Below are 18,080 nucleotides of genomic sequence, written 5' to 3' on the forward strand. Positions count from 1 at the left end.
GCTAAGAGCGACACACACGCACACACGCGTGTGCGCACGCATCTAGCATCACAGAGTGATTGTGTGGTCATTTCACACAACAGCTGTGATTAAACTCCTCCCTGTATCTAATGCACAGCATTGGATGTGACCCCGTGGTTGACCCCCGTTATCCACATGCACATGCAAACCAAGTCTGAGGAAACGCTCCTATTATTCTGTAAAATGGTAAACATGAGACTGTGTATTAATGAAACTTTATTATGTACACGTTTGTGTTCAAAACCGAAAAACTTCCCTGTAATTCCCACTGATGTGCGGCATACAATGTACCGTTGATGGGATTAAATACCAACACTATTAAAGATCATGTGTTTACAAACAAGACAACCAGTAGCACTGGTGTATACATGATTAATGTTCATACACAATAATAATAACAATAATAATAAAAACCAGTAGGGGGTGTAGTACCACACTGAATACATTAAAGCCCAGCTGGAGAACTAGGAGCGACTGGCCTTACAGAGCACAGCTGCCTACGCTGAAACCATAACAGACAACCACTCTTCATTTTGTCTTTTTGGTGTGATCAAGAAAACACAGGCCTTCAAACGCCTAACCAGTCTCTGATTGGTCGTCGTCCGCTCTCGCACTCTCTAACCAGTCCCTGATTGGTCGTCGTCCGCTCTCGCACTCTCTAACCAGTCCCTGATTGGTCGCCGTCCGCTCTCGCACTCTCTAACCAGTCCCTGATTGGTCGTCGTCCACTCTCGCACTCTCTAACCAGTCCCTGATTGGTCGTCGTCCGCGCTCACACTCTCTAACCAGTCCCTGATTGGTCGTCGTCCGGTCTCACATGCTCGGGGACGAGTAGTAGTTGCTACTCTCTGCAGCGTCTGTGCTCATCACAGGTCGGTCAGTCGCTGCTCTTCCCTGGAGAAGTTTTTGTTTACACAGGAAGGAGAGCTGCTACTGGCACGCCCTCGTTTATCTGGTGGGGCGCTGACTCTCACTGCGGGGCCATTCTTGGGGAATCAGTCGACTCTGTCGGCCCTCCCGTGCAGCTTGGCAGGGCCAGCGGAGGCTGAGCTGAGCCTGTGAGCTTGCTCACAGTAACCCGCATGTCTGACTCAGCTACAGCGAGGACGCTTCGAAAACAACACCGACATTGTTTTCTGACACCTGGCTGATCCCCAGCACAAGCTTATCAACTCAAAAACTGGGGCAGAACCAAGAGCTGAGGGGGATAGCAGGCCCCCAATGTTTGGCGATGCAGGATGGGACACGCGCTTGCAGGATCAAGGTGCGGATTTACCAGTGCCTCCCCGCGCTGCCCGGCCTCGCCCCGCCCTGCCCCGGGCTTAGAGCGAGTCTCATTACAAGCTGCTTCAGGCCAAGGGGTGGGGCAGAGCAGGACCCCAACGAGAGGACGCCAGACCGGAGAGTGCATGACCATCCGCCGCTCCGTACATGCGTGTGGAGAGAACTCCATGCAGGCTCGGAAATGTCCATTGCCTTAACCTGTGTGGAAAACAGGCGAATCTTGGGAAGGATGGGAGCATCGGGAAGTCGCGATTAGCTGGACAGATATCTGAGCCAAGTGCCTGTTGGATCCGTCTCCGACGTTAGCCTGCAGGAACGCTCTCTGTTTATCTCTCTCCCTTCCTTATCTTTCTGTCACTGATCTAATGAGAGAAAGTTTATATTATATATGAGCGTAGCACTGGCATGGTGCCGTCTGCCTGCAGTGGCACGGGAAAAGTAGCACTGACCCAACGGAAAGGGAAACTCAAGTGTTACGCTTTGACTCAGGCTTTCGCCGGAAAACTGCAAATTCAAACTTCATATCCGGACATCCGGTAGAGCATGCGGCTACTGGCTTCACAAGAACCCAGTAGCGGGAGTGGAGTAAGAGAAATTGGTACCAAACAGAAACAGACACAGAACAGAAACTGACACCAAAGAGAAACTAGCACCAAAAAGAAACTGGCACCAAACATTGGCACCAATCACAGGGGGAAAATGTTAAATATAGCCCCGAAACTGATATTCTAAGTGAGGACTTGTTTTCAGGGAAAAGGTAAAAAAAAAAAAAGTCCCACCATTAGTGTTAGATAGTGAGACTTCACACACCCTAGACGACTGGAAGTTAATGGTAAGGCCTGGTTCATATCTACTGCAGACGCGGAAATGCCACGGAGCACGCACCATGTCTCTGGGCCGTCCTCCCTGCTCCACGATCACACCGTCTCACGGGTGCGTCACCAAACTGATGGCTGAGTTGTTTCAATTTCCGAGTGGCTCGCGCTCTCTCGTGCCTCGCGCTCTCTCGTGCCTCTTTGAGCGCTTCGTCTGCAATTACGATCTTTGGCACGTCCGCGTCGGCAGTAGCTATGAACCCTAGGTGGGAGAGCAGGGGTGTGGGAGTGAGACTGGACCAGGAGCACGGAGAAGTCTCAGGTCTGGATGAGTCTGTAAGGCAAACTGTCTCGACTGACGGCTCCGAAGTGCCAGAAGAGAAAGAAGCGAATGAGACTCGTTACGATTCCTGGCGTGTTGGGCACCTGGAGGAGAGAAACAAAGAAGACAAGATAAAAAGTTACTCATGTTTCTTAGAACACATGGCAAGACCGAGGCAAAACGTTTGTCTGCATTTGTCTCGCCTTAAATCTGGTTTAACGGTCTAATGTGAAACCCGTACAGGTAAGGAACCTGTTGCCACGGTTACTGGACTAAAGTCAGCCAACTGTGAGGAAGAGCAGATAGGAAACAGGAGGAGAGAGGCACTGCGCTGAATTAAATAAACACCGTATGGAATAAGCACAGCTTCAAAAACAAACCAGTCAAACCCCCAAACACCCTCCCCACCAGTCTGAGAACAGCACAGCACACTTAAACCCCGATTCACACGCTAAATTTTAATATTACATTATAAACGGTATAAAGGGTCTGAAAGCAACTTAATTTCACACCATTCCAGGAGCTGTGACACACGTCTGAGATAAATGACCAAGGTTGGATGAGGACTGACACTTCCTCAGGCACTCGGTCTCTCTCTATAAAACACACTTCACTTTAGCCTTTCCTTCATAAGAACGTCACGAGACGTCCCCAGCGGTGGCAGAACCGGGCAGTCCAGGGCCTCCAGACAAACTTTAATTCTATGTACCTCTGCGTCCGAGTTCAGGAAGACCTGATGCAATCACACTCAAATCCTCAGAGTTGAAAAATAACGTTACAAAAAATAAATCGCGTAGATAAGAATGCGTCTTTGTATCGGTGAAGGTACAACCGGTGTAGTTGCCATATTTGGTAGGCTGTAAGACAGGAACTATTGCCCATATTTGGTAGGCTGTAGAGAGGAATTTTCACACTCAGCACAAGCTCACATCTCTCACCACAGTGCTAACAGAGTTTTCTGTTTTGCTGACTTAGGCAATGCTTCAGGTGAAGCTAAAGAGCTTGTAAGGGTGCTGAACAGCATTTAAAAGAAACGTGATGAGGGGAAATTCTGTTCAGTCTAGAAAGAGAATTGCCCATGTAAAACAAACACCAAACATCTGATTCAACGACAGATCCTTTAGCATCTCAAACAGTGACTCTCATAGCCCATCCGTGTGCATCCGTGTGAGCTCCGATCACCGTGTAGTTTTGCTTCAAACGGTTTCTCGTCTGAAGCACACGTAGCAGCGTAGGCACAAACACGTTTCAGTGAGGCAAAGGCCACCAAGCAGGTTTGGGTTTTTTTTCCAAACCCGCTGCGTCCTGCTATGTTATGACATCAGAGGGTATGCAGATGACGTCACAGCTGGTGGGAGTCACTGTGGTTACACGCACTGAGTGTGTCCCAATTACTAATGACTAAAACTAACTAGTTTTAGAGAATTTAGTATAGTTAAAAGTGTCAAAGTATACTCCAAAATCCAAGACGCATACTTAGAGCAGGTCATTCTTTGAGTTTGGTTTGGGTGGACACTATTGTCCCATAATGCAATACAAAACAGAAAGGAAGAAGCTACTCAGATCTGGAAATGTTTGACAAAATGGTGAAGGATTTAAGTTTGGAGGCACAGTTAAACACCATCGTCTAACACAGCTCCAAACACAGCTTATTAAAGATATTCTACACACATCTGTTTGTACATTTTGAATTTGACACAGGCTATTTCAAAATTCCAACCTTACATCCACGGTATTATCTCAGTTTTCACTAGATATGACACTTAATTATTTGTTTAAAAACTCATGTTCTTCCCATTTGACTAGCTAGGTCTGTGCCTACTGCCCGATATTTCTGCTTTTCCAGCCGAGTGTCCGTGGAATTGCGCAGCGATGATGTGAGAAGCAGAGGGGGTTTTCGTGACTCCTACAACACTGGGCTTGATTGCACATGCACGCCCTGCAGAGACAGCCATGTCTGCTCCATAGCACATAAACTACATATAAACATTTATGAATGCAATCTCTATAAGCAGTACACATGTGTAAATACAACTTCTAGCTCAGTTATACATGTGTTATAAATATTGTAAAGTTAAATAAAAGCCATTTATGAATGCTTTTATCACGGAGGCGTTATGAATATGACGTATAACTTAGTGAGGGGTGTGTTGTGAGTGTTTCTCCTCACCATTATGTAGAAGTCCTGTAGCTGAAGGCCATACAGGGTCCAGGAGGTAGAGGTGAAGAACGTAGCAACAGTGAGTGGGAAGGATAGGCGCTCCACGGAGCGGGTCCGAACGATCTCCACCTGGAAGAGGCGGGGAGGGGAACGCTTCAGTCCACAGCTGCTCAGGGCATGGGGTCAAACAAGGGCTCCGTGTGTTTGGAGCACAACATTACGCTGGGAGATGAGTTCAGTGGGGTTGCGCGTATACACACACCCAAACACACACACACGCACACACACACATGCACACACCCTCCCCGAACACATAAGAAAGACACACACAAGGAGACAGGGAAAAACAGGAAGAAACAAAAAGACGCAAGAGAAAGACAGGAAATGGATTACAGAGGTCAGTGGTGACAGAGGTAGGATGGACAATCCAAACAACGGATACAAAGGAGAAGGAGAGAAAGAGAGAGCCAGAGCAGGAGAGAAAGACCAGGAAAAGAAGAGAGAGAGAGAACAGGAGGAGAAGGAGCGAGAGAACAACAGACAGACTGAGTGTAAACTAAAAAGGCATAGATGATGCACACCAGCGTCCAAACAGAGAACAGCGACTAACCCAGGACTAAAACATCCATAACTATTCACGGGTATGTGCTATTTTCACTGTTTCTAGGACTTAACTCTTCTGGATCGAGACTGATGTCAGTCCTGGATCTATCGGGGACACACAGCAGAGAGCTGACTCTTTCCTTTGTGCGTACGCACTGCGTTTGTTGCCGCGGTCGGCAGGGTTTCGGTGTGTATGCTTGCATTTACCAGGTCAGTGAGCGGCGACAGGTACATGCTGACGGTGAACACACTGCAGGCCAGACCAAGCTGAGAGAGCTGTGTGTCTCCCTGCGGGACCACCATGCTGAAATACACCCAGGCCACACACAGCACGCACGCCAACACCAGCGTTTGCAGGAGCACACGCCTCTGAGGACGACAGATATGTGACACACACACACAGTGAGATCTTCTCTCGTTTCGTGATGTTGAAGGTTGGGTACTACCGTGCCCTGTTATACGTCATGTATGTGCATAGTTACTGCAGTGATACCATCGTGCGTAGCACCGACTGCCTAGTCCCCAGTACCTAGTATATGAACACCACAAGCGAGATCAACTCTTTGCTGTGTGGATTCTGTTTTACCCACCTTCTCTTTGGCATAACGGAAGTAGGTGAAGATATACAGGCTCTGTAAGGAGGCTCCGATGAAATTAACAATCATCAATGTGCTGTCCTTTTTTAACATGCCATAATACAGCCAGCCTAGATTACTGAACACACACAAAGACACAGTGGGACTTTGAGCACTCTTGCATGCACACAAAGAAAACAGTAATAACCTCCCCCTCCTCACCCATGCACACACACACACACACACACACACTCACGCACGCACTCACACTCACACACACCTATGCACGCACACACACACCTACGCATGCACACGCACGCACTCACACTCACACACACCTATGCACGCACACACACACCTACGCATGCACACGCACGCACTCACACACACACACTAGTCTAGTCTCACTGTCTGTGCATGCTGTCTATCTGTTATTATTGGAGACATGTGCTGTATACTCTGTGCAGAATGCGCTTACTTCAAGCACGTCGTAAGAAAGGGCAGGAACTGCACGTTGTCTGCACTCTCAGTCGCTCTCATTTTCATCAAGTCGGTCCTGTAGAAAACACGAATATTCAACCACTTACACTCGTCTCCTTAAATCTATCGTCTCCAAAGGGTCAGAGTGTGTGTTGGGGTCAGACGGGCCTTCCAAAGACAGCCAGATGGCCACCTGAAGCGCAGCACTCATAAAGAAAGCTACGGTCACATGCCCACCTAACGCAGGGGACGCGAGGGAAACGCAGCGTTCCAGTTAACCACGTGCAGCACTGTTAGTATGCCATCACTTTAACAACTAGTCCCACTCATGGTTTTCACTGGTTTCATTCACATATCACAAACTTACAGGCAAAGTTCTTTAAGCAAACAAGAGCTACAGTTGTGGAAAATTGCTTCTCAGTGTTTTAACCAGCGTAGGCTCCACAACTCACACATATCACTCAAAGAGGTGTTCATGATCAGTGTGTTATGATCAGTGTGTCATGATCAGTGTGTCATGATCAGTGTGTCATGATCAGTGTGTTTAAGGGTAAACTGGTCGTGTGTAGCTCGGCAGTGATCAGCATGCAGACGCTTACAGTCCCGTGGAGAACATTCCGACGGTGAAGACGACGCACGCGCATGACAGGAACTGCAGAAAATCCATAGAACGAGGAAGGAAACGGACACTTGTGTGTACGGCGATCTACAATCAAACTTTAAATCCGACCAACATAAATAATCTCCGTAAAACATAAAGCCGCGGACCGCTGACGCAGACTATTTCCTTGTTTGTGCTGCGCGTGCCTCGGGTTCCTTCACACTGATTGGCTGGAGCGACAGCTCAACATGCTGACGTGTACCAGTAGTCAGTATTACACAGTATCATATATAAGTGTACCAGTAGTCAGTATTACATAGTATCATATATAAGTGTACCAGTAGTCAGTATTACATAGTATCATATATAAGTGTACCAGTAGTCAGTATTACATAGTATCATATATAAGTGTACCAGTAGTCAGTATTACATAGTATCATATATAAGTGTACCAGTAGTCAGTATTACATAGTATCATATATAAGTGTACCAGTAGTCAGTATTACATAGTATCATATATAAGTGTACCAGTAGTCAGTATTACATAGTATCATATATAAGTGTACCAGTAGTCAGAATTACATAGTATCATATATAAGTGTACCAGTAGTCAGTATTACATAGTATCATATATAAGTGTACCAGTAGTCAGTATTACATAGTATCATAAATAAGTGTACCAGTAGTCAGTATTATATAGTATCATATATAAGTGTACCAGTAGTCAGTATTATATAGTATCATATATGTGTACCAGTAGTCACTATATATAGTATTATATAAGTGTACCAGTAGTCACTATATATAGTATTATATATTATATAAGTGTACCAGTAGTCAGTATTATATAGTATCATAAGTGTACCAGTAGTCAGTATTATATAGTATCATATATAAGTGTACCAGTAGTCACTATTATATATTATAAGTGTACCAGTAGTCAGTATTATATAGTATCATATATAAGTGTACCAGTAGTCACTATTATATATTATAAGTGTACCAGTAGTCAGTATTACATAGTATCATATATAAGTGTACCAGTAGTCAGTATTACATAGTATCATATATAAGTGTACCAGTAGTCAGTATTACATAGTATCATATATGTGTACCAGTAGTCAGTATTACATAGTATCATATATAAGTGTACCAGTAGTCAGTATTATATAGTATCATATATGTGTACCAGTAGTCACTATATATAGTATTATATAAGTGTACCAGTAGTCACTATATATAGTATTATATATTATATAAGTGTACCAGTAGTCAGTATTATATAGTATCATAAGTGTACCAGTAGTCAGTATTATATAGTATCATATATAAGTGTACCAGTAGTCACTATTATATATTATAAGTGTACCAGTAGTCAGTATTATATAGTATCATATATAAGTGTACCAGTAGTCACTATTATATTACATAGTATCATATATTAGTGTACCAGTAGTCAGTATTATATAGTATCATATAGCATCATATATAACTGTACCAATACTCAGTATTACATAGCATCATATTAGTGTAACAGTAGTCAGTATACACTTATATTAGTATCATATGTGTACTAGTAGTGAGTATTATAAAGTATTATGCAAGTGTACCAGTAGTCAGTATTAAATAGTATTATATAAGTTTCACTGGACAAAGTGAGTTGATTTTGGAAATTAAATCGCATCAGTTTTATGTAATGTTTTGAATGTTTTGTTATTTCTGAGTGAACGAGGCCTTTGCTATAAATGACGATTGAATGAACCGTGTGCCCAGTTCTCCTCCCACCCTGTGAATAAACTGAACATGGTTTTCAGGCATGCAGATTAGCTTGCTTCCGGCCTACAGAGTACTCACTTTATTAAAGTCACAAACCTAACACGGCAGGCGGCTATGAACCTAACTTATACCAACATTTTCAACATGGCATTATGTATAAAAATAAACTCAGAAGGGAGTCTAGTTTCCCCATCAAGGATTCAAACATTTAAAGACTTTATAATACTGACCCTTTCACTGCCAAGAACCTTTGGCAGTAAAATGACGCAGACATGTAGCACTACGCCACGTGTCACTTCTGCGTCTTTGAGCCTGACGCCAGATGCATTAGCTCTGCTGTCTTACAGCCACACTCAGCTCAGTGGGGCATTGTGGATGATCTGGCACATCTTTTAGGTGAACACAGCCAGGGTTGATCCTTATTGACCTTTCCCAGGAGTGCCTCCAGGCGTGGGGCGCAAGTGCATGCAAAAGTGACATCCTCACAGCCTGGTGAGAGTTTCCACATCTCCTTGGTTCACCCCTCTCCCCCATCATACCTCCCATAGTGATCAGGCGTTTGAGCGAAGGCTGTGAAGTCCCACCCAGGAACACGGGATCAATGATAGTATGATCGAGGAGAGGAAAAAGACACAAACACTGTAGAAAGGTGACAGTTGAATGTTGTTACTGCAATGTTACAACAATACTAATAAAAACAACCAGTGTATGTACATATAACATTTTTTACTTTTTCACAACTTAATAGTTAACGAATTCTGTATATAGCTCTCTGTATTTACACATTTTACAGGACTATTTACAAGACCTGAATAAGTAAACAAAACACAGATTTTTAGTAGATGCTGTCCTGTGAACCTGGAGAATGTTCCGGATCCCCATCATCCTGTGTACAGTTGTACCCAGTGCTCGCCCGCCCAGAGAGGATCAGCTCCACCCACCCACCCACACCTCAGCACAACTGTGCCTTTTCCCAGCCTGACCGTAGTTCTGTGCTTTGATGTACACTTATTTCAATTTAGCCATGTAAAATAGATTAACAGTTAGTGTCTGTACAGCTCTAGTGTGGTGTGGAAATCACAGAAAATTGTTTGCAGGATTTGAGACCAAAAACAAAAAAACTTGGCTTATGGTTCCACTAACAAATCACCACTAATTACCAATATTCCACAGACAAGATGATATGTACATGACGTGTTCTCCAGCAATAACAGGACAGATTTGAGATAATAACCATCTTCTTTGGCTCACAGCATTTCATGGCATTTTAAATAAAGCACAACGTTATTTTAATTCTAATTAGAAGAGCATCAGTTCCCTTCAGGTCCTTTAACTTGTGTGCATCCTGAACACTGGGTTTTCTCATGGAAAAAAGGAAATTAAAAAAAAATAAAAAAACCCACATATGCTACAAGACAGCAAAAAAAAAACCCGCAGAACAAAAAACGGGTGGTAATACTACTTCTTCTAAACAAGAAACATTAGCAAGGTAGAGGAAAAAAATATCCCATAAACACTTTCCTTCTCCAAAGATCACAAGGTCACTCACACATGACATGCACTTCACTCAAACATGCACACCAGCACCAAAAGCCTCAGTCGTGTCACAAACATCTTTGTATAAAAAACAGTCTATTTTCAGGGCCAGCGACCAGCGCCGGGGTCGAGAGTCCGTTTCTCTGTGGGACCAAATGGCTCAGCATCCAAGAGCTTATTACATCAGCTCCACCTTAGTGTTGGAGCAGGAGGAAGATGGCAGCAAGCGTCACCACGAAGGCAGAGGCAGGCGTTGCCACGGCGGCAGTAGCCGAGCTGCCCACGCTCCTCTGGACGACGGGGACCATTGCGACGGGGTCGTCTTTTGGGGCAGAGGGAGAGAGAGAGAGAGAGAGAGGGAACTGATGAGAACTCTTCCCAACCACACAGCTGACTTCAGAAGACAGTGAAACCTTGCGGAGGAATTCCGAGTTTTTCCTGAATTGAAGGTGCCCACCTGCTGGAAGCCGGTTGGACGGGTTGTGCACTCCTCCTGTGCTTATCCTGTCACGCCTCCCCTCCTCAGCCTCCTCCTCCTTCTTGTGGTTCTTGGAGCCTAAGACATCAATCAGCATTCTTACGATCTTGTCAAGCACTCAGTAATCAGGCAGAGGAGCTCAAAATGGCCCCCTCCCTGACTGGCGTCAGGTGCTGGCGAACACTACGCGCCTGCCGCTGACGCTAGGAATGCTAATAACGTATCCAGCACTTACTGTGATGTCCCGCCACGTCCACCCGTAATCGCAGACACTCCTGACCGTGGTGGTGGAGAGGCTTGGCTGTGGAAGGAAAGACAAGTTAGACACCTCACCAGAATGTCCGCTGCCAAACTCCTCCGTTCAGCTGCTGCTAAAGGAAACGACTGCTAGCATCTTTAAAAACTGAATTCAGCTTTAAGCAGTTGCTTCGTATGTGTTCACGCAATGCCGTCTCACTGGATAAATGTATAAACAAAGGGACCAGCCAGAATTTCCCATATGGCACCATGCCAAAGAAAAGGACAGATGTTTCACAGTGACTATGTCTCTGTACTTTTGGGGGTGGAGATCTGGAGATCTACTGCCCTGCAGTTTAGTGCCAGCTCATATCTAAACACACCCATCCATGGGCTTCCATAGCATCTGAGGATCAGACGCAGGTGTGGTAGATCAGGGCTGGAGCCATGGCCCTGCAGGACAGCACATCTTCAGCTTCTCTAAGGATCTACTGCCTGGACACCACCACCACAAACATCTAGAGCTTCTCAGCAGCGACTCACAGATGTAGTAGTAGCTCTCTCCCGGGCGGAACTCCTTTCCCAGCGTGAAGGGTGTGAAGCGCTGGAACTTCTCGGAGAACTTCTCGGGCGCGTGGGTGGCGAACGGCCGCGAGCACTCCCAGCGCAGCTGGTCGAAGGAGAGCGCCTTGCATGACTCGTAGTCCTCCCGCTCCACCATGTACAGGACGTAGCGCTCGGCCTCCTGGGCAAGCACCTCACCACGCTTGTAGTGTGGGCAGATGATGTCCAGGTAGTCGTTGATGCGCACCTGCACGATGTAGTCGTCCCACAGGAAGCTGGGGGAGAAGGCGGAGGGTAAGGAAGTGCTGGAAGCTAACACACACACACGCACGGAGGAAACACACAACGCTACACGCATGCATAGAAACGAAAGCGGGGTTACGCTCTGGTTCATGGCACACGAGGACGTGGGCGGGGTTTGGGGGGAGGGACCCATCACCTCACCATTCTAGTTTCATGAAGAGGAGAAAAGCCACGTCACTTTTGGCTTGTTCGCTCAGTGCTGCCTTTTTGTCTTTTGCCTGTTTCTTTTCTAGCCGTTAAGGGCGTTACGCCATGAGTTTCCATTCCATGGTGACGGACGAGAAAAGGACCTGACGCAGCACGTCTGAGTCTGACGCGGAGACTCCGGTCTCGCACTCGGTGTCTGAGCCTCCACCACCTCCTGCTCCATCTCCTAACCGTGACCCGCGTGCTCAGATACGCCCCGCCTCTCTGTCCCCTCTCTGGGGGGTTTATGGTCTCCCCTGGCTCTCCATTCCTCTCCCTTTCGCCTGGATGAGACGGCGCGCCTCTGTTTTTTGGGGATTTTACCAAACATAATGAGCCGACAGCTCCACTCATCTAATGTTTCCATTGATCTGTTTGTTCGTTGTCAACATCTGCTTAGACACGCGTTACTAGCAGGATTTTTAAAAAGGCTGTAATTATTCAATGCAATTATAATGTGCATGCGAGTAAGACATTTTTCCCCCTTCATAAACACCCCTCCCTCCTGCAGAGACCAAACGGCCTAGTTGCACAGTAACGCTTATACCCCACTGGGTAGAGTTGTCTGATTGGCTACAGTTCCAGGGAACGTGTTTCTATGCTGGAAATTCCCGTTTTAGATGGATTTTTTTTTTTTTTTTTCCATACACGAAGTCTTTAGTCACCAACACTGCAAGTGTTACTCACATACCAACTCACGGGGGGTTTCTGCCATCAAAGGGGCCTCCACCCTCTCCTGGTGGGGTTGTTAGGACCCCTGGTTACATTTCAGACAGACGTCCTGGCTCCTGTATTCACTCCCTGCCCCCTCACACACACACACACACACACACACACACCTCTGTTCACCCCACTGTGTCTCTGTTGTTACAATTAACCAGCCTGTCAAAACATGCTTGCCATCTTTTCAGAAAGGATATAGACATACGCACGCACCACTGCCCTGATTAGCGCCAGCTAATGTCATGATTAGATTTGCCTTGCTTGTAATCAATGCCAGGTTCAAACAGAATGTTTGCTCAGCTAAGCCTGTGGACGTTTTCTCAGTGTGGGAAACGTCTGCGTGTACAGACCGCCGCTCCCACAAGGTAGCACACCGACGCCCGTCACCAATCAACACTCAGCTCGCCGCGGAAGGTCACCGCCGTCCAAGAGCGAGCAGGTACAGGAGCGCCCCGTTACCCTGGACGACGGAGACACCTCCATTCTCAGTTCAGATGGAGCCTGGTTTCCAAACACAGTAGTTCTGCCCCACTCCTGCCCCTCATCCATCCCCCACACTCTTTGAAGCAGAGTTGATTAGGAGTTGTTTCAGGTCTGCTCCAAACCGGCTTTTCTGAAAGCCCAAATGAGGTGTCGTAAACTCGGTTGCTCTAAAAGCAGCCGTGCCAGACGGGCTCCGAGTCGCTGGGGTGAGGGCCAGCACGCCACACCAGCACAAACGCTCACGCGATCTCCTCTGTCAGGATCACCCTCATTCCCACACTGGGAAAAATGGAAGAGCATGGAAGGGAGGGAGGGATGCTGAAATGAAAAAGTGGAGATCAATCTCACACTCTCTCTCCCGCCATCGGGATTGGAGCACCTACAGCTCCAGACTCCAGCACACTGCACTCATGTGTGTGCGCACCAGTAAAAGTCCCCATGCTGTTAAGGTCAGAAGAATTTTTAACCTCCATTCTGGCCTACAGCTGTGTTACGCTACTGTTTCAGACATGTTTGTGTGTGTGTGCGTGTGTGTGTCCGTCCATGCACTACTGACAGTGTGTGAGATGTGATGATAACGAAGTTCAGGGTAAACTCTCTTTTTGCTCTGGAATGTCTCAAGCTGCCAAGCGGTCAGGCAGGTCAGCAGAGTCAAGGGGTCACATGTTTGTTTCTTTCTCTCCCTCACATAGTCAGCAGTGCACGGATGGACGCACGGACACACACAGTTCAGACATTCATTGCCAAACACATGTACTCCACACCAACTGCAATCTATGGCAGTCAGCAAATACACACACAGGCTCAGTTTTTGGAAAACACAGGGGTGGCGTGACGAGCACTGTGGTTCTATTTTGAAGTCCTTAGACTGTTGAGTAATAAAACCTGTCTGTGCACGTGCGCACGCACACACACCTTTCTCTATAAAACGCCTCCATTTCCAGTGCCAAACCCATTCTCTTCCTGGAGGCCTGCTAGACTGACTGCTACAACGCAGGTAGTCATGTCTCCTTTATGCTCCCACACTGCCTCAGTGCGTCTCCACGTGCTTTGTTCTGCTCCTACTGTTGACATTCCGGGGACATCACGGCAGGAATTATTTCTGCCCCGGCATTCCAAGCGGTTGATCTGCTCTAGCAAAGTGGGATTATCACACCAAGACCACAGATCGCATAACACACAGTTCATGTGTGTGTTTGCACATGTGTTTGTGCTAGCTTGTGTTAGACAGTCCAGTCTTCATGGGCCCTGGGTTAAGTCTCTTTATGGTGCTGCCTCCCTGCCTGCCAAGATTCTGTCCCCTCTATCACCATTTTCTCTGTGTGTGTGTGTGTGTCTCCCCTCCCCTCCTAGATCCCATTATAACCCTCTTCATTTGGACTCATTTTTAGTAGGAGGGGTCCTTTCTCTCCATCTGACCCCTGACCCCTCCCCCCTTCCCGAGTTGCCCCTGTGCCCTTTAAGGCTGCTTCTGTTGCGACTCCAACCCCCACCCACCGTCTCGCTCTTTCGCTTTTAAATGGATGCTAATTGCAAGATGCCGTCAGCCATGCTGAAGGTATTTTCCTAGCACAGTAGCCACTAAGCCACTAAAACTGGTTTGATTTTTGTGCCTCATCTCTGGGTAAAACTCAGCAATCAGCTACACAGCAATTACTGTAAAGGCTTGAATAATTTACTCATAACTCTCCCTAGGGGGCGATAGTGAGCCATGTAAAAACCCCAGAGAGCAGACCTGACAGTTATTTCCCAGGGCGGCCGTGTCTCACGGCTGAGCAGGGCCTTCTCGAGCGTGGCAAAACCTACTACAGGAAGTCTCGGGGCTCTTTAGTGCAGTGAGAATCAAAACAGTAATCAAAGAGCAGCGCCAGAGAAGGAAACGGCTGGGTTCCACGCTGGGGGGAAGCTGAAAAAACCAAGAGAGAAGGAAGCGAGTGTGAACGCAAGATGAAGGACGGCAGGAGTGAGGGGGGGTGTGTGTGGAAAAGCGTCTGAACGGAGCAGTGAAGGAGTACACCAGCCACAGCCAACAAGCCTCAACAGTCCCTCTGGGATTACGGCCTCCCCCCCTGGACCTCGGCAACCCCCCTTCAGTGTTTAAAGGTGCCAGGTTGTAATTTACATACACTGTGGGGGTGGGAGATGGCTGGTGTGAATGGGTCAGGCGTCTGGATTACACACATCTGCCTTTAATCTGAGACTGAGCTCTGGCTAGGAAGAGGAGGTTGTGTGTGTGTGTTTGTAGGGAAGACCGGTGTAGTGATTTGGAAAATAAGGTTTACACGGAATAAGCATGTAAACACACACCTCAACAAAAGCACCAGTCCTACAGGGTACAAAACACATCACTGTTCATTAAACAGCCCCCAGGATACAGCTGGGGGGCAACAGACAAGTACACTAGACGGGAGGGGCTATGTGTGTGTGGGGGGTGTTGGGGGATGACTGGACAGCTGACGGGAAAGTTTAGTAACGTCTGCTAGCAATCCTGCCCGCTTACTAAATATACCCAAAGCACACACTACATGTGCCACTGGGGTGTGTGTGTGTGTGTGTGTGTGTGTGTGTGAGATTGTTTTAACAGAGGGCCCAAAATTCAGTTCACCTTAGAGGCTGATGAATATGTAGTCACCCATAAGAACAAAAACAGAGAGACTTTTTGATGAACAACTTTGGGGAGAGCTGTTGCTAACCTTATGTTTTCCACCTTTAACACACATACATGCTACAAGCACAGGCATGCAGTCGTCACGGAAACACACGCTTACACACCAGGCAAGGTCCCCATAACCCTGCAGACAGGGCGAAAACACACCAGATCTGACAGGCCCAGAACCTCTGGCACACACACTCGCCAAACCGGAGAACTTCTCAAAAGGCACACGCAGGGTGTTAAACAATTAAAGTTCACACCTTCAGACATATTCATAAACAGCTCCACACACGCGACAAGAACAATACATGTACATGTGTGTTACATATAGGTATAAGAGGGTGTGTGTGTGTGTGTATGCACGCACATATGTATGCATTTATGGACAAGTCAGACACATCCTCCACATCAGTAGTTTGTCTAACCTTTAGTTCTTCCTGACTCTAAATTAATCAATCTCGCAGTGGATTATTTATGCTCTGATGGCTCCCTGGCGATGGTACAGTCTTAACCAAGGAACTGAGCGAAAGAATAAAGACGGAATAAAGCAGAATTTCTGCTTAGAACATGGGATTAAAAACTAATGACAAGAGCCGTTTGTTTCACAGTGAAAACAGTGTTTACATTTACAGTGAAAACGGGGTATCAAAGGAAGTCCCATGAGCAGATGTCGGTGTACACCCCAGCTGGGATTATACCCGTAAAACTGGAGTGTCTTACACACCAGACACCAGTGTGTGTGGGGGCCTCTGTGTACTACACATATGAATGTGTTGAAAGCTTTGTCTAAACGTGGTGGTGGTCAGACGTTTTCACGTTCACCCGTGTGCTCTTTGTTTGGGTTATTCAGCCCAAGGCTTTGGTGTGACCGAGGGCAATACGGCGCTGGAACCAGACGGGACCATCAGACAGCACTCCACCAGTCTCCAAACCTGTTTCTTCTCTCAGCGTCTCCGGTCACTCTGCTCCCAACACCCTTCCTCTGTAGCTGGGTGTTAGCCATGCCTACCTCTGCTGAAGGAAGTAGGATCTTCTACGATACGATTGCACAATCGCGTTAACCGTGACTCACGAGATAACGCAGGAACATGTGAGTAATAGCCGATCCCAGCGCGCGCTGCTTTCCAGCGTTTGTAATGCTTGTTTGTCAGATCACAGGTGTCACGAGGAAGCAGGTAGAGGCGATAAACGCTCGCCAAATCACAAACACGTGACTGTTACGGAGTGACCTGCAGCATATGTTGCAAAACACTTAATAAGAGTTAATGCGAGTTTAATAAGAGTTCATCACGCCGCCATCCGTAAAAGCGTCTTTCGTCGCTCTCGAGTTTCGCCTTAAAAGCTTCGTGAATCGCGTCTGGCGCCCTCAGCTGTATCGATTCCTGTGTAAAACGCATTAAACGCGCTCGATTAGGCCAAAATAACTTTCAATCTGTTTTCCTGCAGCCCGCGTGGGGCGGGTAGCTGCGCGTGTCCTCCCTGGTAACAGTAACAGACCTTCCGTAAAATTAGTAGCTGTACTACAGACGCGCGTTGGGCCTGCTCATGCCCGTCTATTTATTGCTCCGTGTGTGTATGATTACACTGCAGAAGTTCACAGAGGTATATTTAATCCGACCTGTCTGTCCATCTGTCTAAGCATTCGTGCTATTTGCTGGGGTCTGTCTAAGACGAGCGTGCACAGTGCAATCATTACAGCCCCCTCGGGAGGGCGCGTTCAGGGCTCGGGCCGGAGCTACAAGCCAAGACGTCGCGAGAATCACACACAAAACGTTACAGGGAAGCAACGTTAAAACATGCATCAGGAGTTCAATACCTAAAACCAACTTTAGCATGTTTCTCCTGTAAAAAGCGAACGTGTCCACACTAAGGTTTCTTTCTCCACGTGTAGGCTGCGTGCGTTATAAACACCAGTAAACACAGTAAACTGAGGTTGCAGTGTAAATATTACTTGTGGAAGCAACAGGTTTCCATAATCCTCACAACGCACGCTTGTAAAAATGCTGTTATCTCTCGTGCCTTTGTTTGGGGCGCCCGCGCGATAGCGAGGAAACCCCAAAAGGAAGATTTAGTGTGAAGCTCTGAGAAGGCTCGCAAAGCAGACACACGGAGATAAGACGCTGCAGCCTCGCGTCGGAAAGCACCACACACACACACACACACACACACATCCTCACCTCGGGTTGGTGCTATTCCAGTACACGCTGTGTCGCTCCGCTGACGCGCGCCAGGCGCTCAGCACAACACACAGCAGCCACAGAAACTCCATTCACGTCCGG

General features: G+C 47.1%; 2 protein-coding genes across 2 annotated transcripts in view; both read right to left on the bottom strand.

The window, feature by feature from the left end:
- Positions 1-224: 224 nt before the first annotated feature.
- Positions 225-7,174, bottom strand: slc50a1 (solute carrier family 50 member 1). Its single transcript, XM_026995597.3, has 6 exons — positions 6,861-7,174; positions 6,260-6,337; positions 5,797-5,920; positions 5,414-5,575; positions 4,613-4,732; positions 225-2,546 (listed from the first exon to the last, which is right to left on the bottom strand). Exons 1-6 carry the CDS (start codon positions 6,926-6,928, stop codon positions 2,439-2,441), a joined length of 660 nt encoding a protein of 219 aa, XP_026851398.1. The 5' UTR covers positions 6,929-7,174; the 3' UTR covers positions 225-2,438.
- Positions 7,175-9,284: 2,110 nt separating this feature from the next.
- Positions 9,285-18,080, bottom strand: part of efna1b (ephrin-A1b) — an 8,941-nt gene continuing 145 nt past the window's right edge. The window contains exons 1-5 of the mRNA XM_026995593.3: positions 17,979-18,080; positions 11,433-11,728; positions 10,888-10,953; positions 10,632-10,730; positions 9,285-10,496 (exon numbers count right to left, since the gene is read on the bottom strand). The exon at positions 17,979-18,080 is cut by the window's right edge and continues 145 nt beyond it. Of these exons, the coding sequence (XP_026851394.2) occupies positions 10,369-10,496; positions 10,632-10,730; positions 10,888-10,953; positions 11,433-11,728; positions 17,979-18,070 (681 nt within the window). The 5' untranslated portion in view covers positions 18,071-18,080 and the 3' untranslated portion in view covers positions 9,285-10,368. The remainder of the gene's footprint in view (positions 10,497-10,631; positions 10,731-10,887; positions 10,954-11,432; positions 11,729-17,978) is intronic.

The sequence above is a fragment of the Electrophorus electricus genome, chromosome 14 (genome assembly GCF_041902795.1).
Source record: "Electrophorus electricus isolate QZ-2024a chromosome 14, ASM4190279v1, whole genome shotgun sequence".
Taxonomy (NCBI): domain Eukaryota; kingdom Metazoa; phylum Chordata; class Actinopteri; order Gymnotiformes; family Gymnotidae; genus Electrophorus; species Electrophorus electricus.